This window comes from Patagioenas fasciata, chromosome 1, assembly GCF_037038585.1.
Source record: "Patagioenas fasciata isolate bPatFas1 chromosome 1, bPatFas1.hap1, whole genome shotgun sequence".
NCBI lineage: Eukaryota > Metazoa > Chordata > Aves > Columbiformes > Columbidae > Patagioenas > Patagioenas fasciata.
The window spans coordinates 162368944-162385070 of record NC_092520.1 but is presented as its reverse complement, the minus strand read 5'-3'; the positions used below and the strand labels follow the sequence as shown (position 1 = coordinate 162385070).

General features: G+C 39.6%; 1 protein-coding gene and 1 long non-coding RNA gene across 16 annotated transcripts in view; one reads left to right on the top strand and one right to left on the bottom strand.

Annotated features, from left to right (window-relative positions):
* The window catches only part of NAV3 (neuron navigator 3), a 554398-nt gene that overhangs the window by 115552 nt on the left and 422719 nt on the right, over positions 1 to 16127 (bottom strand). For 14 of the 15 annotated variants that reach the window (XM_071799425.1, XM_071799406.1, XM_071799412.1 and 11 more), the window contains one exon: positions 8941 to 9056. In XM_071799425.1, the coding sequence (XP_071655526.1) occupies positions 8941 to 9056 (116 nt within the window). Of the gene's footprint in view, positions 1 to 187; positions 1254 to 8940; positions 9057 to 16127 lie in introns of those variants that run through there. The other variant, XM_071799460.1, reaches the window with a different exon arrangement.
* Positions 1223 to 4361, top strand: LOC139825668 (uncharacterized). The gene is made up of 2 exons (XR_011735885.1): positions 1223 to 1580; positions 3892 to 4361. It is a non-coding gene; the product is annotated as an uncharacterized lncRNA (long non-coding RNA).

The window sequence follows — 16127 nt, the reverse complement described above, 5'->3', positions numbered from 1 at the left end:
ACAGTCTATAGAGGTAAGAGTAAGCAAACAAGAAAGAAATGTCTAGACCCTATTTTTGCATACTATTGCAAATAAACCCAGTTCTGTCTTGTGAAATCACTGTCAAGATCAAAAATCTGTTCCATGCAGATATGTGCTAACACTTGGGTCTCCTGCCCTTTCTGATGTCAAGTTGAAGTCAACTTACCTAAGATATCAGTATAAAGGACCTGTTCTAGGTCCCCCAGCATTGTTATTATGACGTCTTCATCCAGATGTGCAGTCCCTTCACGCAAGCAGCCTTCCTCCTCCTCCTCCTCTGCCCAGTTCCTGTGGGGGAAATGGGCCGTGCAGGGTGCATTTTCATCGTCTGATTTCCCCCCCTCCTCATTGTCAATCTTGAAGCCTTCACCTGCATGCCGGTCTCCTGACCTCCTGGATGTCCTGCTTCCAGCAGGTGGTAGTGCCTGAAACGCTTGGGGTGTGGTGAGGCTGGGGTGGCAGAGAGAGTGCACAGACTGGGAGAGTCCCTTGGAAAGGGAGCCCCTGCTCCCAGCTTCTGCCTCCCGCTGATGGTAACTCTGGCTGGACTTGGAGGCGTTTCCAAACCAGTTCTCCCTGTATGAGTATCGCCTCTTCTCCCCTTCACTGATGAGCGTGAGATTGGTTAGAGACTTCTGCTTCTGAAGACGAACACACCCTCTTCTAACGTCCGTGCCTTTAAACACTGACAGCTCAGCAGATCGCTGCATCTTTCCAGCTGAGGTTTCACCTCAGTTAGATTTCATATTTCAGAGATGGACAGCAGTTCAATTCTCCCAAAAAGTCTGGGAGGTGATCCCTCCATCACTGCACGCTGCACATCCCAGGTGGCATATACTTGAGCTCACAACGAAAAGCACAGCTCGAACATGCAGAGTATGTACTGTAAATGACTAGACAGGCACAGTCATTTTCCCTAAAATTACGCTGCTGCCTTTGCTAAGCCACTTCTCTTCCGTCACATTAATCTGCAGTACTTACAGTCATTTTCACTTGGACTTCTCTCAAGCAGAAGCGAGTTGATCAAACACTCTGCTCCAGCACAGAAGTAATCCCAAAAGCCAACTGTGTTTTCCCCTCTCCATCCAATCACCAGTCTCATCAGAGCAGTGGGCCTGCATCTCTGTCTACAGCTGCTGCCTTCTGAAATCCAAAGTAGGCACAAGTGCTGTCTCGGGCTTTCCTCCCCCCTCTCACCAGATCATGACTGATCCCAGTGCACGGCTCCTCACTTCAGATGGGCTGACACAGAACTGCAAGTACAGCCTCCACGTCAGAGCTCAATAAAGAGCCAAAATTAACCACTGAAGCAAAGCTCTGCACAAGCCTCCTTACATTTTAGTATTCAACCTGCATTCCCAGATATATGACTCTTCTCTGCTACTGCAGCGAATGCTGCTGGCTGCCATGGCAGCAAACATCCTAGTGAATTAAACTGGAGACACAGAAGCCTCTGCCCAGTTTACAGTGCCACAGGTTTCAAGACACAGCTTCACCTGAACAGGATGCTACAGTAACAGACCCAGCTCATGGTCAAATCCTATTTTTCTCCCCAAAAGGTAAGGATGACAAACTATTTCTTCCATATCACTGCTGCTCCCTGTGCAGGAAACTAAAAGCAGATTTGCAAATGGACCTTCAGTCTTGCAATTTCTGCTCTAAATAAAAAAAAAATCATTTAAGCTCATAAGCTAAAAAATGGAACACAACAGAATCTATCCAGCAAGGCCATTTATAAAAGGAAATATTTCATTTCTTCTTCCTTAAAATATACCTTGTTTGCGTCTCTGTGAGATTCAGAGGCTAGTACGGGATTGAAAAGCTGTAATAAAATCATTTTTTCACAAGCTTCTGAAGAAAAGCTGTTAATGGGATAGTAATTTTCTTATAAAGCAAATGATATCATGTCTGAACTAAGTTTACCAGTTCTAAATGTTGTTTTTAAATACATTTTCAAGAGAGAAAGAAGACTTATGTTTGAATAGATACCTTTTCTCACAGGCAAAAAGATATTAATTCCAGAAATAACAGACAGATGAACAAAGAACTAGCTGAATTTCATTCTAATTTATTAGGCACAAACTTTTTATCTAGGAGCAATTAATTTCATAAAACATTATGTAGAAATCTACCAATATGAAAATTGCTGTATAACAACATGCTGCTTTTGTCAGTGTGATAATATACTTGTCTCAAATCCCTATCTGAGAAGCCTTGACAAGGAAGTAACCTTTAAAAATGCCACCCTCAGAATCACAAACTGTTTCCAGATTTCCTATATGAATAAATGGGTGTTAAAAGAAGCATCAGTGCATTTCATGCTTTTCACTGGCTTAGTTTACAGTTCTGGAAGATATAGAAGATATAAATTTCCTAGGTAGCCCTCATAAACCGAGAATTAAACTAGAAAAAAATGCAATAGTCTTAAGCAATGACAGTTTTCCATGTTAAATCACTGATACATTCCTAGAAAGACAAGGTCCCCAAGAAGAGGAGATGCCACTCCCCTCCCCGCCTAACTCAAAAAGTCAAAGAGAGGACAAGAAGAATGCTTTGTCAGCCTGAGTACAAAATCCTCACAAATATTAAATGCCTGCCACTTGTTTGGCATGGAAACAAAAAGTAAGACTGCTGTGGTTACTCCCAGGGTCTACCACTTGCAGTGGCTTCCATATGGGCCCTTGAAAGGTTTTTATGAAGGTGCTGGTGCAGATGGGCTGGCTGGGGAAGCGGAGCTCCAGCACCACCTGTGTGCTCCCGCACAGCAATGTGTTGCCGGTGCCTGTGGTCAGCATGGCCTAGAAGCAGTAGAGGTTGTTAGAAAGGCCCCACAGGGTTGTATTTAGAATAACGAATTTGCAAAATGAAGGGTAATTTCACTCTTTTCCCACTCAGTGGTTTTAAAACCTCAACTTGTATTCAAATCCGTACAGTATTCTCAGTTGCTATATTTTGAATGAAGAAGAAAGACAAGGGTTTGGCCCTGGGCAGCACTGTGGTGCACTGGGGTCAAGGGAAAAGGATCTTTTCCTGCCATAAAAAACAAGGCAGAATCTAATCTGATACTCCAAAGAAATTAATGGTAACTTCCTCACCTGCCCTTTCAAGCCCAAACAGTCAGTGGCTTGTGTCCATGGTCAGCTGTAGGCAGGTATGGACCTGCTCTGCATTCGTGCTAAGCTCACAGTGTGTGTGCCTGGTCATATGTAGCAGCTGCGATAGGGCAAGGGGTAACATTTTGTAACTGAAGGAGGAGAGATTCAGGCTAGGCATGAGGAAGAAATTTTTTACGATGAGGATGGTGAAACACTGACACAGGTTGCCCAGAGAAGTGGTAGATGCCCCATCCCTGGAAACATTCCAGGACAAACTGGATGGGGCTCTGAGCAACTTCGATCTAGTTGAAGATGTCCCTGCTCATTGCAGGGGGGTTTGACTAGATGAGCTTTGAAGGTCCCTTCTAACTCAAACTTTTCTATGATTCCATGATTCCTGTGGTACTGTATCTGCCCTCAGTAAGCCCTGTGGACAGGGTGTACTCCCTCGTGCTAAGTTTTACTCTGCTAGGGAAGCAATGCCAAGTGTATCCGCTCAGCTCTGAGCATGAATAGAGCAGACACGAGGCTTCCAGAACTTGCGGGGTATATTTATTTCTCTTTCCAGCTGGAAGGAAAAAAACTTACGGCATGGGATGAAATGTTTTCACCCAATGAGCCATTCCAGACCTCATGTGTGGTGTTTGCAATAGGTAACCCACCACTCCAGGCTAGAAATGTCTCTGGTATGGGTACAGCTGGGTCCTGGGCAACCCAGTGGGTCTCAGCGTCTCTGCTAACCTGTTTCTTCTCCTTCCTGATCTATTTGCTGCAGCCCAGCTCCAGCAGGACACTGGCCATCATCCAGGCATGGGAATGACACCGAAACTGTGTGGGAGCCTCGTGAGGGTATCTGGCAGCTCCAGCATCCACCCATCTCAATTCTTTTTCTACATACATTAAAAACATAGTGAGTCAAGTGCTGGGATATGGAGACACTGTGGCTACTCACACAACCTTCATTCAGCCTTCGTGTGTACAAACACAATACAAGATTATATGAACATTTCTCCCATTAGGATTAAGGCCTGAGTTAGTTAGACAGGCCATCATGATCATCCTAAAATACAGCAGAAACCCATGTACATCTTGGACCAAATGCTTAGCACAAAGAACACTGAATTCATCCTCCTGCTTTACCACATCTCCCTACAGGGTGTCATTCAACAAAACATAAAATTGAAATGTGGAAAATTGTCAGGTTTATTTATTGAAAAATACTTTTGTGAAGCTCATCCCACCATTTTAGATTTATGTAATATAGCAACAAGCAAATACAGCTTTCTAAACTAAGCAGAGAGTAGAGGAGACTAGAGGAGAGCAAATGTCATGACAGAGTATTATTCTCCACCTGCCTTGATATTGGCCTATAACTCTTAAAATTACTCTTTCATTTTTGTTTCATCCCTCAGATTTTGTTGTAATTAGTCAATATTTGTAAATTCATGAATAAATATTTAATCAACCACTCTGCATTAAGCTCTTTGAACATGTAAACAGCTGTTAAAGGCAAACACTACCACTGAGTTCATAACATAATATTTGTAGTTATTGCCAATGGATTATTAAATAATTAACTTACTGACATCCTTCTCCAGTAAACTTGCATCTGAGACTGATAAATGCCACAGCTACTACAAGTAGGAATACAGGGTAAGGAAGTCTGAACAACTTGTTCGTATTCATGTTCATACCTTGAAAAACAAGTGCCAAAGTAGATTACTTGATCAGCTTTTCTTTTCATTCTTGTTTTAAAATCCTGTCTATAACATTATACTCCAGTTTTGCAGAAACAAAGATTCTGAGTAGTCATTTCGAGGCAACTGGTACATTAAGTACATGCAAGAAAGAGTGTTCATACACGATTATAGAACTGGTCCTTATTTAGGACTCCCACATTTCTGTCTGGGATTTCCTAGACAGAAGTCTACACATCTGTGCACCACATGTGCAATGAGTGTACTGTACACAAAATGCATCAAAACTACTGAACAAGTGACCCATGCCTACAACTGGGACTCATTCAGCGTGTGTATGGTATCAGTGGCACCATGAATACAGAGGGGATGTGAGGTGTGCGTGAAGCCTCATATCTACTGCACATGAGCTGTGCCGCTGATCTGCACATGCACTGTGGAAACATCTGGGTCTGCTCTGGCTGAGCTGTGGAATAGCCACAGGAAAAAAAAAAAAAAGATGGTAGGATAAAAGTCTGTAGCACTTCAGGTCACATCTGGAACAAATTCTTCATGGAGACAGAAGAAATGTGAAGAAACTCAGATTTACAGTAGCTCTACCAAGAGGCAGAACCAGCTTTAGGCATAAGCCATGCAGGAAATTACCTAGGGCAGCAGATTTATGGGGATTAGCTAACAATAAAGAGGATATTCTCTTTATCAGGGCAGCACTTCTGGGTCCATGCCTACACCAGCCTCATCTCACCTTACAGCACCATCCACCTCTCATGGCTGTGCAAGTAAAACCAGGTGATCACTTGCAGAGTGGAAGAGATGAAATTTTAAAGGTACCCAGCTCCCTTAGAAACAGGGAGAAAGACACAGCAAAGGAGAGTTGGAAACTACTCCTACAGCTTCTTGATTTCCCTCTCTACTTCCTTCCCACCAGTATTGAGACAGTAGCAAAGGGATGGGAATTACCTTGCTGGGGACAGCAAACAGAGCTCTAACCACCTACCACTAGAGCAAGGAAATTAGCTTGGTTTTGGTATCCTGAGACACTCCAGGAGAATGGTGCCTGAACAACCACTCCTAAATATTTTTAAAGTTACGTTGTCCTCATCCAAGCTTTGTCTATATTGTGGAGAAGACTTGAACAAACCATGCTCACAGCATTATCTTGAGACTGATTGGCAGATTTTGCCGCGAAGTACATTAGAATCTCTGATAGGATTTGCTTGGCTACTTATGGGAGCAGTAATATTCAGCCAAGAGATGATAACAAACATGAGTGTGTAAATATTCTGAAAGTAGAGAAACAGTTTATGTAATGATATAGACTAAGATATCTTAGTCCTGATCATGTTAGCCTTAGGTGTAAATATTTGGCACTGTAAAAATAATAGACTAAAGAAGCAGAAACAACACAGGTGGGATTCATGCCTAAACATCCTTGATATAAGTGATCAGATCTAGGAAACAACCCTCATTTACCTCCTTGCTACTACTGGCATAATCGCTTGATCATACCACAATAAAGATGCTCCTATATAACAGAACTCAATTTTTCTTTCCCACTGCTAATCCATCATGGAACACTCCCCTGAGCAGCCATCACATGAAATTTTTTCCATGCAGGTTCACTAAAAACAGAACCACCAATGACGTGGTGACAGTTCACCAACACAGACAATTATTTATTCAGAAAATGTACTACCTGATCCATTCATTCATTTTGATGCTAACAGCCAATTATGGGTGACACACGTCTATTTCCCTCTGTATACAACAAATCATTGACCACATTTTCCCAGTGGTTCTGCTTTACTGCCTGTTATGTCAGTCAACTGCTAATGTCAGAGCCTGAATAATCAGTTTAGAAGCATCTCTGATGTCTGGTGCCCTTTATGCCATTTTCTTCTTTTTCATCCTCTTCCATTTCTGTTCAGAACAGTAAAAGGCCAGGAGACGTCCTGTTTGATCAATTCACCAGGTAGTGAATTGATATATATTTTTTTTTTTAGCATCTCTGTGGATAATTCCTTGAAACATCTTTTGATTGAAACAAGCAAGTGTTTCGATTATATTCTTTACACATGCAAGACAAATGAGTCTGATTTCTGGATTAATTAAAAGTAACATTTTACCTTGATTTTAACAGGCATGCATCTCCTCTAAGGAACATTTCACCGTGTTTTAGGGTAAGACATTTATTATAAAAGCTGGCTGTGCAAATAAGGTATTGTTAAGATTTGGGAAACTTCCAAAGGGACTGAGACAAACTAGGACAAAACCTTAGTTTCAGTATGAGTCAGCTAAATGCCAAGGCAGTCCCACAAAGCTTAGGCATCTGATTTCCCTTCTGGTGGAGAGATAATTTTAGACTGATGTGTCAAATGAGTGTTTTAAAGTGAGTTATATCCTGTGCAAAATGAACCACATGAATTGTTACAAATTCATGTGAATTTTAAAAATTTGGATTAAAAGGGTAAAACTACAGGTGAGTCCTGTGAGAGAAGATTTCACCTTTTATTCTAATAAAAATGGTAATAAGAATAAAGATGTCAACGAAAAAAAATAATCACAATAACAACAGTAAAAAAATAAACCCCAAGGCCCCAGAAAAACAGCTCTGGTGAAGAGACCCTTTGAAAGTACTCCCACACAACCCTGCAGTGCAATTCAGTCCTGATGAGAAAGTCAGCTGTGACACACTTTGCTTTTTGCATCCATAGGCAGAGTTATGGCCAGATCCTGGTTTGGTGTAAATCAGCATGGCTTTGTGGACTTCAAAGGAATTATTCCAATATGATTAAAAAAAACCCAACCCTTTGCATTTGTAACCTAATAAGGACTTTACTCCAGGTTTACAAGGAATTCCGGAACACAACCTTTAGCAGCTTTAACTCTAGCAGAAGCTTAAAAGTCACAGTATCACAGTATCACAGTATCACAGTATGTTTGGGATTGGAAGGGACCTCAAAAGATCATCTAGTCCAATCCCCCTGCTGGAGCAGGAACGCCTAGGTGAGGTCACACAGGAATGTGTCCAGGCGGGCTTTGAATGTCTCCAGGGAAGGAGACTCCACAACCTCCCTGGGTAGCCTGTTCCAGTGCTCTGTTACCCTCACTGAGAAGAAGTTCTTTCTCAAATTTAAGTGGAACCTCTTGTGTTCCAGCTTGATCCCATTGCCCCTTGTCCTATCATTGTTTCCCACTGAGAAGAGCCTGACTCCATCCTCGTGGCACTCACCCTTTATATATTTATAAACATTAATAAGGTCACCCCTCAGTCTCCTCTTCTCCAAACTAAAGAGCCCCAGCTCCCTCAGCCTTTCCTCATAAGGGAGATGCTCCACTCCCTTAATCATCTTTGTTGCCCTACGCTGGACCCTCTCCAGCAGTTCCCTGTCCTTCTTGAACTGAGGGGCCCAGAACTGGACACAATATTCCAGATGGGGTCTCACCAGGGCGGAGTAGAGGGGAAGGAGGACCTCTCTCAATCTACTGACCACCCCCCTTGTAATACACCCAAGGATGCCATTAGCCTTCCTGGCCACAAGGGCACAGTGCTGGCTCATGGTCATCCTGTTGTCCACCAGGACCCCCAGGTCCCTTTCCCCTACACTGCTCTCTAATAGGTCATGCCCCAACCTATACTGGAACTTGGGATTGTTCCTGCCCAGATGCAGGTACAATAGTAAGAACTTGTTCATTTTCCCATTTTCTGAAGTGAGATTCATTTATAAAACCAAAATATATCTTGTGTAATTTGTGTCTCAATTCTGATGTTATGATTTAGTTTGATGATTTTAAGTGCATCACAGTGTCAAACATTCTGAAGTAGATTTTCCATCACTCCTCTTGAAGCACTCAATATCACTAACAATAATGACTTGAAACCCTAGCTTGTCAAAGCCCAGTTTCTGAAAAATGATGAAGAGGATATCTCAACAGAAGGAGACAATTCAGAGGTAGAAAACTGTACATTCTAAGCACTACATGTTCATGACCTAATTTTTCTGCATATTTAATACCACTCATGAATAGAGGTCAGAAGTAACATTTCAGCTGATAGCAAAGCTCCTGGTAAGAAACAGATGTAAACAAAGAAGTTAACAGGTTTTTCCTGACTTACTGTTACTCACCAGATATCTCCTCTAGGCACTGCTTGGCAGTCTTACTGAATGACAAATCCATTTTAGTAGGACTGGTACAGGAATCAGCAGGTGGTAAAGAGGTACTGTCATTTTCTGAGAGAGTTCTGAAATCAAGCAAGAAGATTTTTTTATTATTATCTGTCATTCATGTATTAATTGAAACAAAAGTTTTTTGCAGCTCCATCTAGAATCATGTCACTATATGCTGAAAATACCATGAATATCACATTCTTACTGTGTTAGTTTGACTCCAGCTACACAAATTTGCAAAAACTAGGAACAGTCTCTGTCTCCCTCTTCAAGAACAAGTCAGAGTGAAAACTGTGAAAATTGGAGCCATTTTGTTACCTCACTTTTTCTCTGCAAGAAGTGTCAACCAGATATAGGCAGAATCCATTTAAATTTGTTAAGTCACATCCCTGCACACATATAAGGGAAATGAAAACTTGTAATTGCTGAAATATTAAGCAAGAAAGGCCATGTGGGAAGAAGCTTATGCAAGGCTGGAATGGAAATCTGTCCCAGATATTCAAATCTATGTGCAGTTTCTTTTGATAAAGCCCCTTATATAACTCTGGGGTAATGGGAGAATATGAGTTTTTCCATTAACTTGCTAACAAATAACCTATGTTTCCTTTGATGGTGTATTTCTGTGGATATCATTGATAAACTGTAATGAGTATCCTTTGCTGAATACAGTTATCTGCTGTTGCACAATGGTAAATAGCAAGAAATACACAAGCATGTGGATTATAATACAAAATAGATCACACAAATATTGTCTCTTCTTAAGAAACAACTGTAGCACCTAGTTTACACAGGAACTGTTAAACTATGATGCCATTAAACAGCAACATGTACCACATTTGTATACAGTAGAAGAATACATCTAGATATACTAGCCAGTTTTTGAAATAAAATGGAAAAATCTTCAGTGAGAGCTTAATTTCTTCCAATTTTCCTGACATGAATAGTGCACTCGGTCATTTGATTTCTGAAAAGACTAGTGAACTATTTACATTCTAAAGTTAAAATGTTACATTTATATCTCAATTATCTAAATTTGCCATAAAGTGTTTTCAATGACAAACAAAACTGTAAACACAAACATTTAACTGCGTGATGAATGTGTATTTTATAAATGTAAGTGATAAAAGCAGTGACTTGTCTCTCAAAACAATTTTATGGAAACATATTTTATGAAATAGCTTTCCAGTTAGCATTTTATTTGAAGTTACTTACTGGATTTGTTCAGTAATTCATAACAGTAGCTGGAAGAGCAGATATATTCATATACAATGGCACTAGTACTGTCATGGTGGAATCTGTTAGAATCACTTAAGTCTCACTCTACTTTCACAGAAATAGAAATATAAATTATGTCTGATCTGATGCACTATCTTTCTTATCAATTTCTGTACTTTTGGGTTGCTGGAAACAGTTAACTGCCCTATAAAAAAACTATATTCTGTTCTCTTCTACTGTTTCTTTCTGTCACACACCACCAGAAACACAAGCTCAGCACGTGTTGCATGGTTAACTATGTCCTACTGACCTTTAATGTAATTTTACATTTGGTGTTTGAGGACAGCATCTTAAGTAAAAAAAGTCCATTCTATCCATTCTCAATGAACACACACTGAAATTCCACAGTCCAACCTACTTTCCCATATTGCTTCAAATAATCATAACGAATGAGGGGTCTGTTTGCTTTTACTGAAAGCCACTTTGAGAGGTCATGAATACTCATGAGTATTCCTGTCTGGATTTAGTGCTGAGACTTAGTCCTGGATCAGTCCAGGGCAAATTATCAGTCCAAAAATACCTCAGAAAAAGGCAGTTATAATAATCGTAATTGAAGTGGTCCGGACTCTTTTTGTCAAACTCAGATCATGGAGCTGTCAGGGCCGGAGCCAGAGAGAAGCTGGAGTTCATTAACGCTGCAAAAGAGTGGGTTGCTTTTGGTCTTGTAGGGAGAGCACCCAGCTAGGTAGAGTGCACTTCAAGTATTCCTAGTTTCCTCCATAAAATGTATACAGAGTTTACATACATCTATCTCTTGGTAGAAACAGGAAGAGATCCTTTTTGCCTGTTCTCCTTCTGATCCTGTGATATTGCATTCCTGATTGTACAGGTGTTCAACCACCAATCACTGCATCAGTCCAGAAGGGTGATGGGAACCATTCCCTGAATGATCAAGAGCCTTATATGTAAGCAATCTTGCAAGAAAGGATAGAAAGCATCCATTCCTGTTTATTTGGACATCTATCATCAGAAAATAATTAAGTGGTCTGGACCCCCATTGGCCACTGAGACAACATTTGCACTGATTCTTCATCTAGTGGATAGGAGGTACAGGTAAGACAGAACTTCAATGATCTAGATTGTCTTCTGGCTGTGACTATTGCCTATAAAACTATACAGCTGAACACATAACTCATTATTCAGTGTATGGGAACATAGATACTTAAGTTAAAAGAGCTGGATCTCCCTCCAAGAGTACAAACAAATAATGAGTGACTTACAACAACTAATTAAACTTCAGCATGATCACTGAATCTTCTTACTTGAAACAACAAGAAATACAAGTTTTCACTCATTCAAAAGTTTGCTTGCCCAAAACTTTTAGAGATATACCAAATAGCAATAAAGCACATTTCCATTCTTCAGTGTTTTGTTGGCTTTTCTTCCATTTTCAAAAACCTGATGCAGCTATAACTAGGAAGATAAGTTGAGAAACACTGTGAGAAGAGATATTTGCAAACATTTCCATTCAAAATTTTAGAATGTGATTGGTGGGATTATTTACAGCACAAAATCTAGTTTCTTGTACAAAAGATAGGTTTAGAGTCTAAGCCTTATAGTAAAAATACTGAATGGCAAAGATTATATAATGTTAATAATTTTAAAATGTTTGACTTGATTTGTACAAAGAAAACCGTGGAAAAACAAACCAAATGTAAATATGATATGTTTTTCTTAATGTTATAGGCAGCCTGAAATAACACATCTAAGAAGCAGAAAATGTCCCTTTTATCTTACTTGAAACTTGAAAGTTTAAATTTAATGTAAAATAAATGTGATTTTCTATCAGAACAAATAACAAAGAAACTGCTGTACTGACTTAATCCAGCATTTTTATGTCTAACTTGGTAAAAGCATCAATGATTCTTATTATCTGAGGCAACAACAGAAATCTCACAGAGGACTATGGATTTTGCAGCAGTCTAAATTCTGCTTACTCGAGAAAATTGGTTATTTATTGTGGAAGTGACAGGCCAAAAGGTATCTGCCCAGCCCTTGGGCAGCTGTGATAGAGGTACCCCAAGGAGGAATCTGGGGATGGGGTCCTTATCAATAGCTTTTCTCCTACCATGTCTCCGCTGGGTTTCCAGCTGTCAGCAATTCCACAGCAGCCCTGGTCTTTTGGTATAAGATGGCCAAAGCCCTACATTTTCTCTAGAGTCGAGGCTAGCTTGGGTGGGCTGAGAATGGACTACGGGTGAAAGACTTCTAAGCAAAATCATGCAGGAATCTCAGCTCTTGAGGAACAAGGAGGTCCAGGTATAGACTGGGTGCCTAAAACTTCAAGTTGCTTTACTCTAGGCTTGTCACAGGTTGTGATACATTGAACCAAGCATGTAGATGCCTCTTTGTTTATGAATGCCCCTCTATCCACTACCCATTGCCTTAAAACAAATTCTTGCATCTCTCTTGATATCAAGGAAAACAAAAAGAATTTTAGTTTAGCCAAAGCAACCTTGTTGGTACTTCTTCCAATGCTGTGCATCTGCAACACAGGTTAATTTAGGCGATCATCATGAAAACAGGACAATCTGTTTTCTGTTTTAATCATGGCAGAGAATAGATTTATCCCCAACCCACTGAGTTACATACTACGTATTTTTAAAAGCATAAAATTTGTTTAATGGGACAAATCTTGCACTCAATCACACCTGCATAAGCTCATTCAGTTTGATTAAAACGAGCCTGTATAGGAGTAATTAAGAACGGAATTTGGAACACTACTTAATAAGCTGTCTTTAACACAGTCAGTCATTTCCTGCCTCTAAAGAAACGGCCAACCTTTGATAAACACAGATAACATCAAAGATTTGTTTGGTTTTTATTCGACATTTCAAAAGATATCAGATGAATAATGCTATTTGGATTTCTTTTTTTTTTTTTTTCCCAACAACTCTCTGAGGTGCAGCTGTCTTGAATATGTATCACTGTCAGTGTAACAGATTGGCAGGACCACATCTGGAATATGAGCAGTTTGATCACCCATGTTCAAGACATGTGAGTTAAATTGCGAACAGCTGCAGGGAAGGGCTACTAGGATGCTCATGGGGAATAAGAAATCCTTCTGAAAGGAAAGAAAATAGAGGTTTAGCCTTGCAAAAGAGAAGGAAGGGGGTAGAATTATTCCCCCGCATGTTTAAAAAGAATAATCAAAAACAGGGAAACAAGCATTTTAAGTTAAAGGACATTATTTAAAAAGTAATAAATGGATGCAGTCTCATCATGTGGGCTGTAAACAATTTCTAACAATGAGATGTGTAAGTTTCTGGGAGAACCTTCCAATTGGAGTAGTGGGGACTATCTAATTTACAAGAAAGCTTAGTTGGTTTATGAAAGGGTTAATATGGTTGCCAGTGGCAAAAAAGTGAACAGAGTATCTATTTGGTACTTTATCCTATATTTTACTGATTATTTAGTCAAAGGAACAAGGCCACACTTGACCGTATGGCAATTTAAAAGAATAATTTCAGATCATAAACAGCAAGCAACTGAATTATCATACTACTGTTTTAAGTCAGCATTGATCAAGTATGTATTTCTAATGATTTCTTTACTTATTTTCCTTCTTTCCATTTCCCAAACCAATGCCTCTAACTGGGAACTTTTCTTACGCAATTACATGAAAATTAAGCATTAGCAAATGTGAGGATCTCTAAACGCTGTGTTTTTGTTGCAAGTAGAACAGATTGGTAGCAATATTTAACGCTACTACAATTGTAAAACTTTGGTTTTGTTTTGTTTTCACAATAGCAATGTAAATAATGAAAATCAATAAAGGACTGCAGCAGCATTTTGAATCACCACATTTTTTAACAAAATGGTTGCAGTATGTTTAGCAGCACAATCGATTATTAACAAACACAATTACTGAAAACTTCACTTTAACTCCACAATCTGCGGCCAGAAGCACTTTCTAGTCATTAAAACTGGACATAAATATGGCTTCGACAAACCCTGCAGATGCTGTGTTTGTAGGATCCTTGAAGAATAGTTAATTTATTATTTTTTTCCCCCTAAACCAGTAAAAAAAACATCCTGAACAGGCAGCTGGAATTGAATTTCACTGTGCCTCCAGAGGTGCAACCAGATTATATCCTCTTTTCCATCTGTCGCCACTCTGCACTTCTCATGCACCCTTGAAGCTATAGTCTACTAATATAATATAATTATTTCAACCACCATATAGGAAAAGAGATAGGAAGAAGATTTTGATATGTGATAACATGTATATTTATTACACAGATATTGCCTTTCTTTGCCTCTATCCAGTGAACACATTAGTCTCCACAGAATCATAATTTAGATCAGAAAGATGTTCTAGATGCCATCTGTTCCAAAGTAATGGTCAAAGTAGGTTTGATTAGATTAAGTTTCTCAGGGTCTCATTTGGTTGAGTCCTGAACATGTCTGAGGACAGAGCTCCCACAGTCTCTCTGGGCAGCCTGCTTCAGGATTTCACCACCCTCCAGGTAAAACTATTTTTCCTAACTTTTAATGAGCCTCTTCCCTGCTGTAACTTGCATCTCTTACGTCTCATCCTATCACTCTGCATTTCAAAGAACAGTCTGACCCCATCTTCACTATACCAACTATTAGGTAGCTGAAGTTACCAGTTTCTTATTCTTCAGGGACAAAAGGAGTGTGAAACTGGTTTTTGTAGTCTAGCATTGACAGGGAAAGATATCTCTGCAAGGTCTCAATTCAGACAGTGCTGAAACTTCCTCCAGATATTGCTATCATTACACTACAAATTTAACTGAAGGACTGAAATTTAAGCAATGCACAACACAGAGGCGTAGCTCAGGATGATGAGTGGTCAGCTGATTATCTTCAGCAGTTTCTATATTTTCAGCATTTCAGGCAGGAAGCAATTCCTGAGGTCCACAACCCCTGGGATTTGTGCACTTCAGATTCTCTACTCCAGCCATGGAAAAGAGACTTGCTAAGCTCCTACAGCAGTTACTGGAGGAGTCAATAAAATAAAACTAAACTCCAGTACATGTATCCAGTTACAGCTCAACGTTTTCCTAGTGAAATTTTTATTTAATGTTTGAGCAAATCCACAGCAAATGTTAATTGCCAACACATCACATACTTCATGTAGGGTTATGGTGATTTACAGCAGCTTAGGATTTGCACCATGGAGTGAGGTGATATTTCTGTTACTCTTGGGACTTAGTTATGTTTCCCATTTTGTGGAAATAATGCAAATTTACACAATTGGGCTTACAAAAATAAAGCAATGATTGCATACAACAGGCTCTTCTCTATGCAATAAAATGTTTGGAATTACAGGTTATATTACACTTTTGAGCAATGCGTAGGAAAGCTAAGAAGTCTAAATACTGAGCAATTAAACTGTTATTCTGCTGCTACGATTTTAGGAGAAAGATTCAGACTTCTTTTTTCTGTTTTGCCTGTAACCTAGTAAACACTCAACTTCTGTGTTACTTTTCTCCATCTGAAATTTAAATGCTGTTAGGAAGATAACTAAATTCTATGGCCATTTTTGATACAAGTCTAAGGGCCTCTAGCAGATGGCACAATTTTCCATTTTCCTCCAATTCCATCTGTGTAGAAGAATGTGTAATTTAAAGTAGTGGCTGTTATACTTTAAACAATTATACAGTCTCTTACACGTTCTTTGTAGTAGTTTTTCTTACTTTATCTCTTATCAAGCTTTCTGGCAACTAAATTGCATCTATTTCAGCTGGACCATGCAGTCAGCTTCAAAGGTAACACATAAGGGGCTGGCTTGTAAATAACACACTCACAACTGCATTTGAAAATAAATAATCACTTGCTGAGGAGGATGGAAGAATTTAAATTATGCCCACTTAGACTATCTCAAATGCAACTCTGTTGCTGCT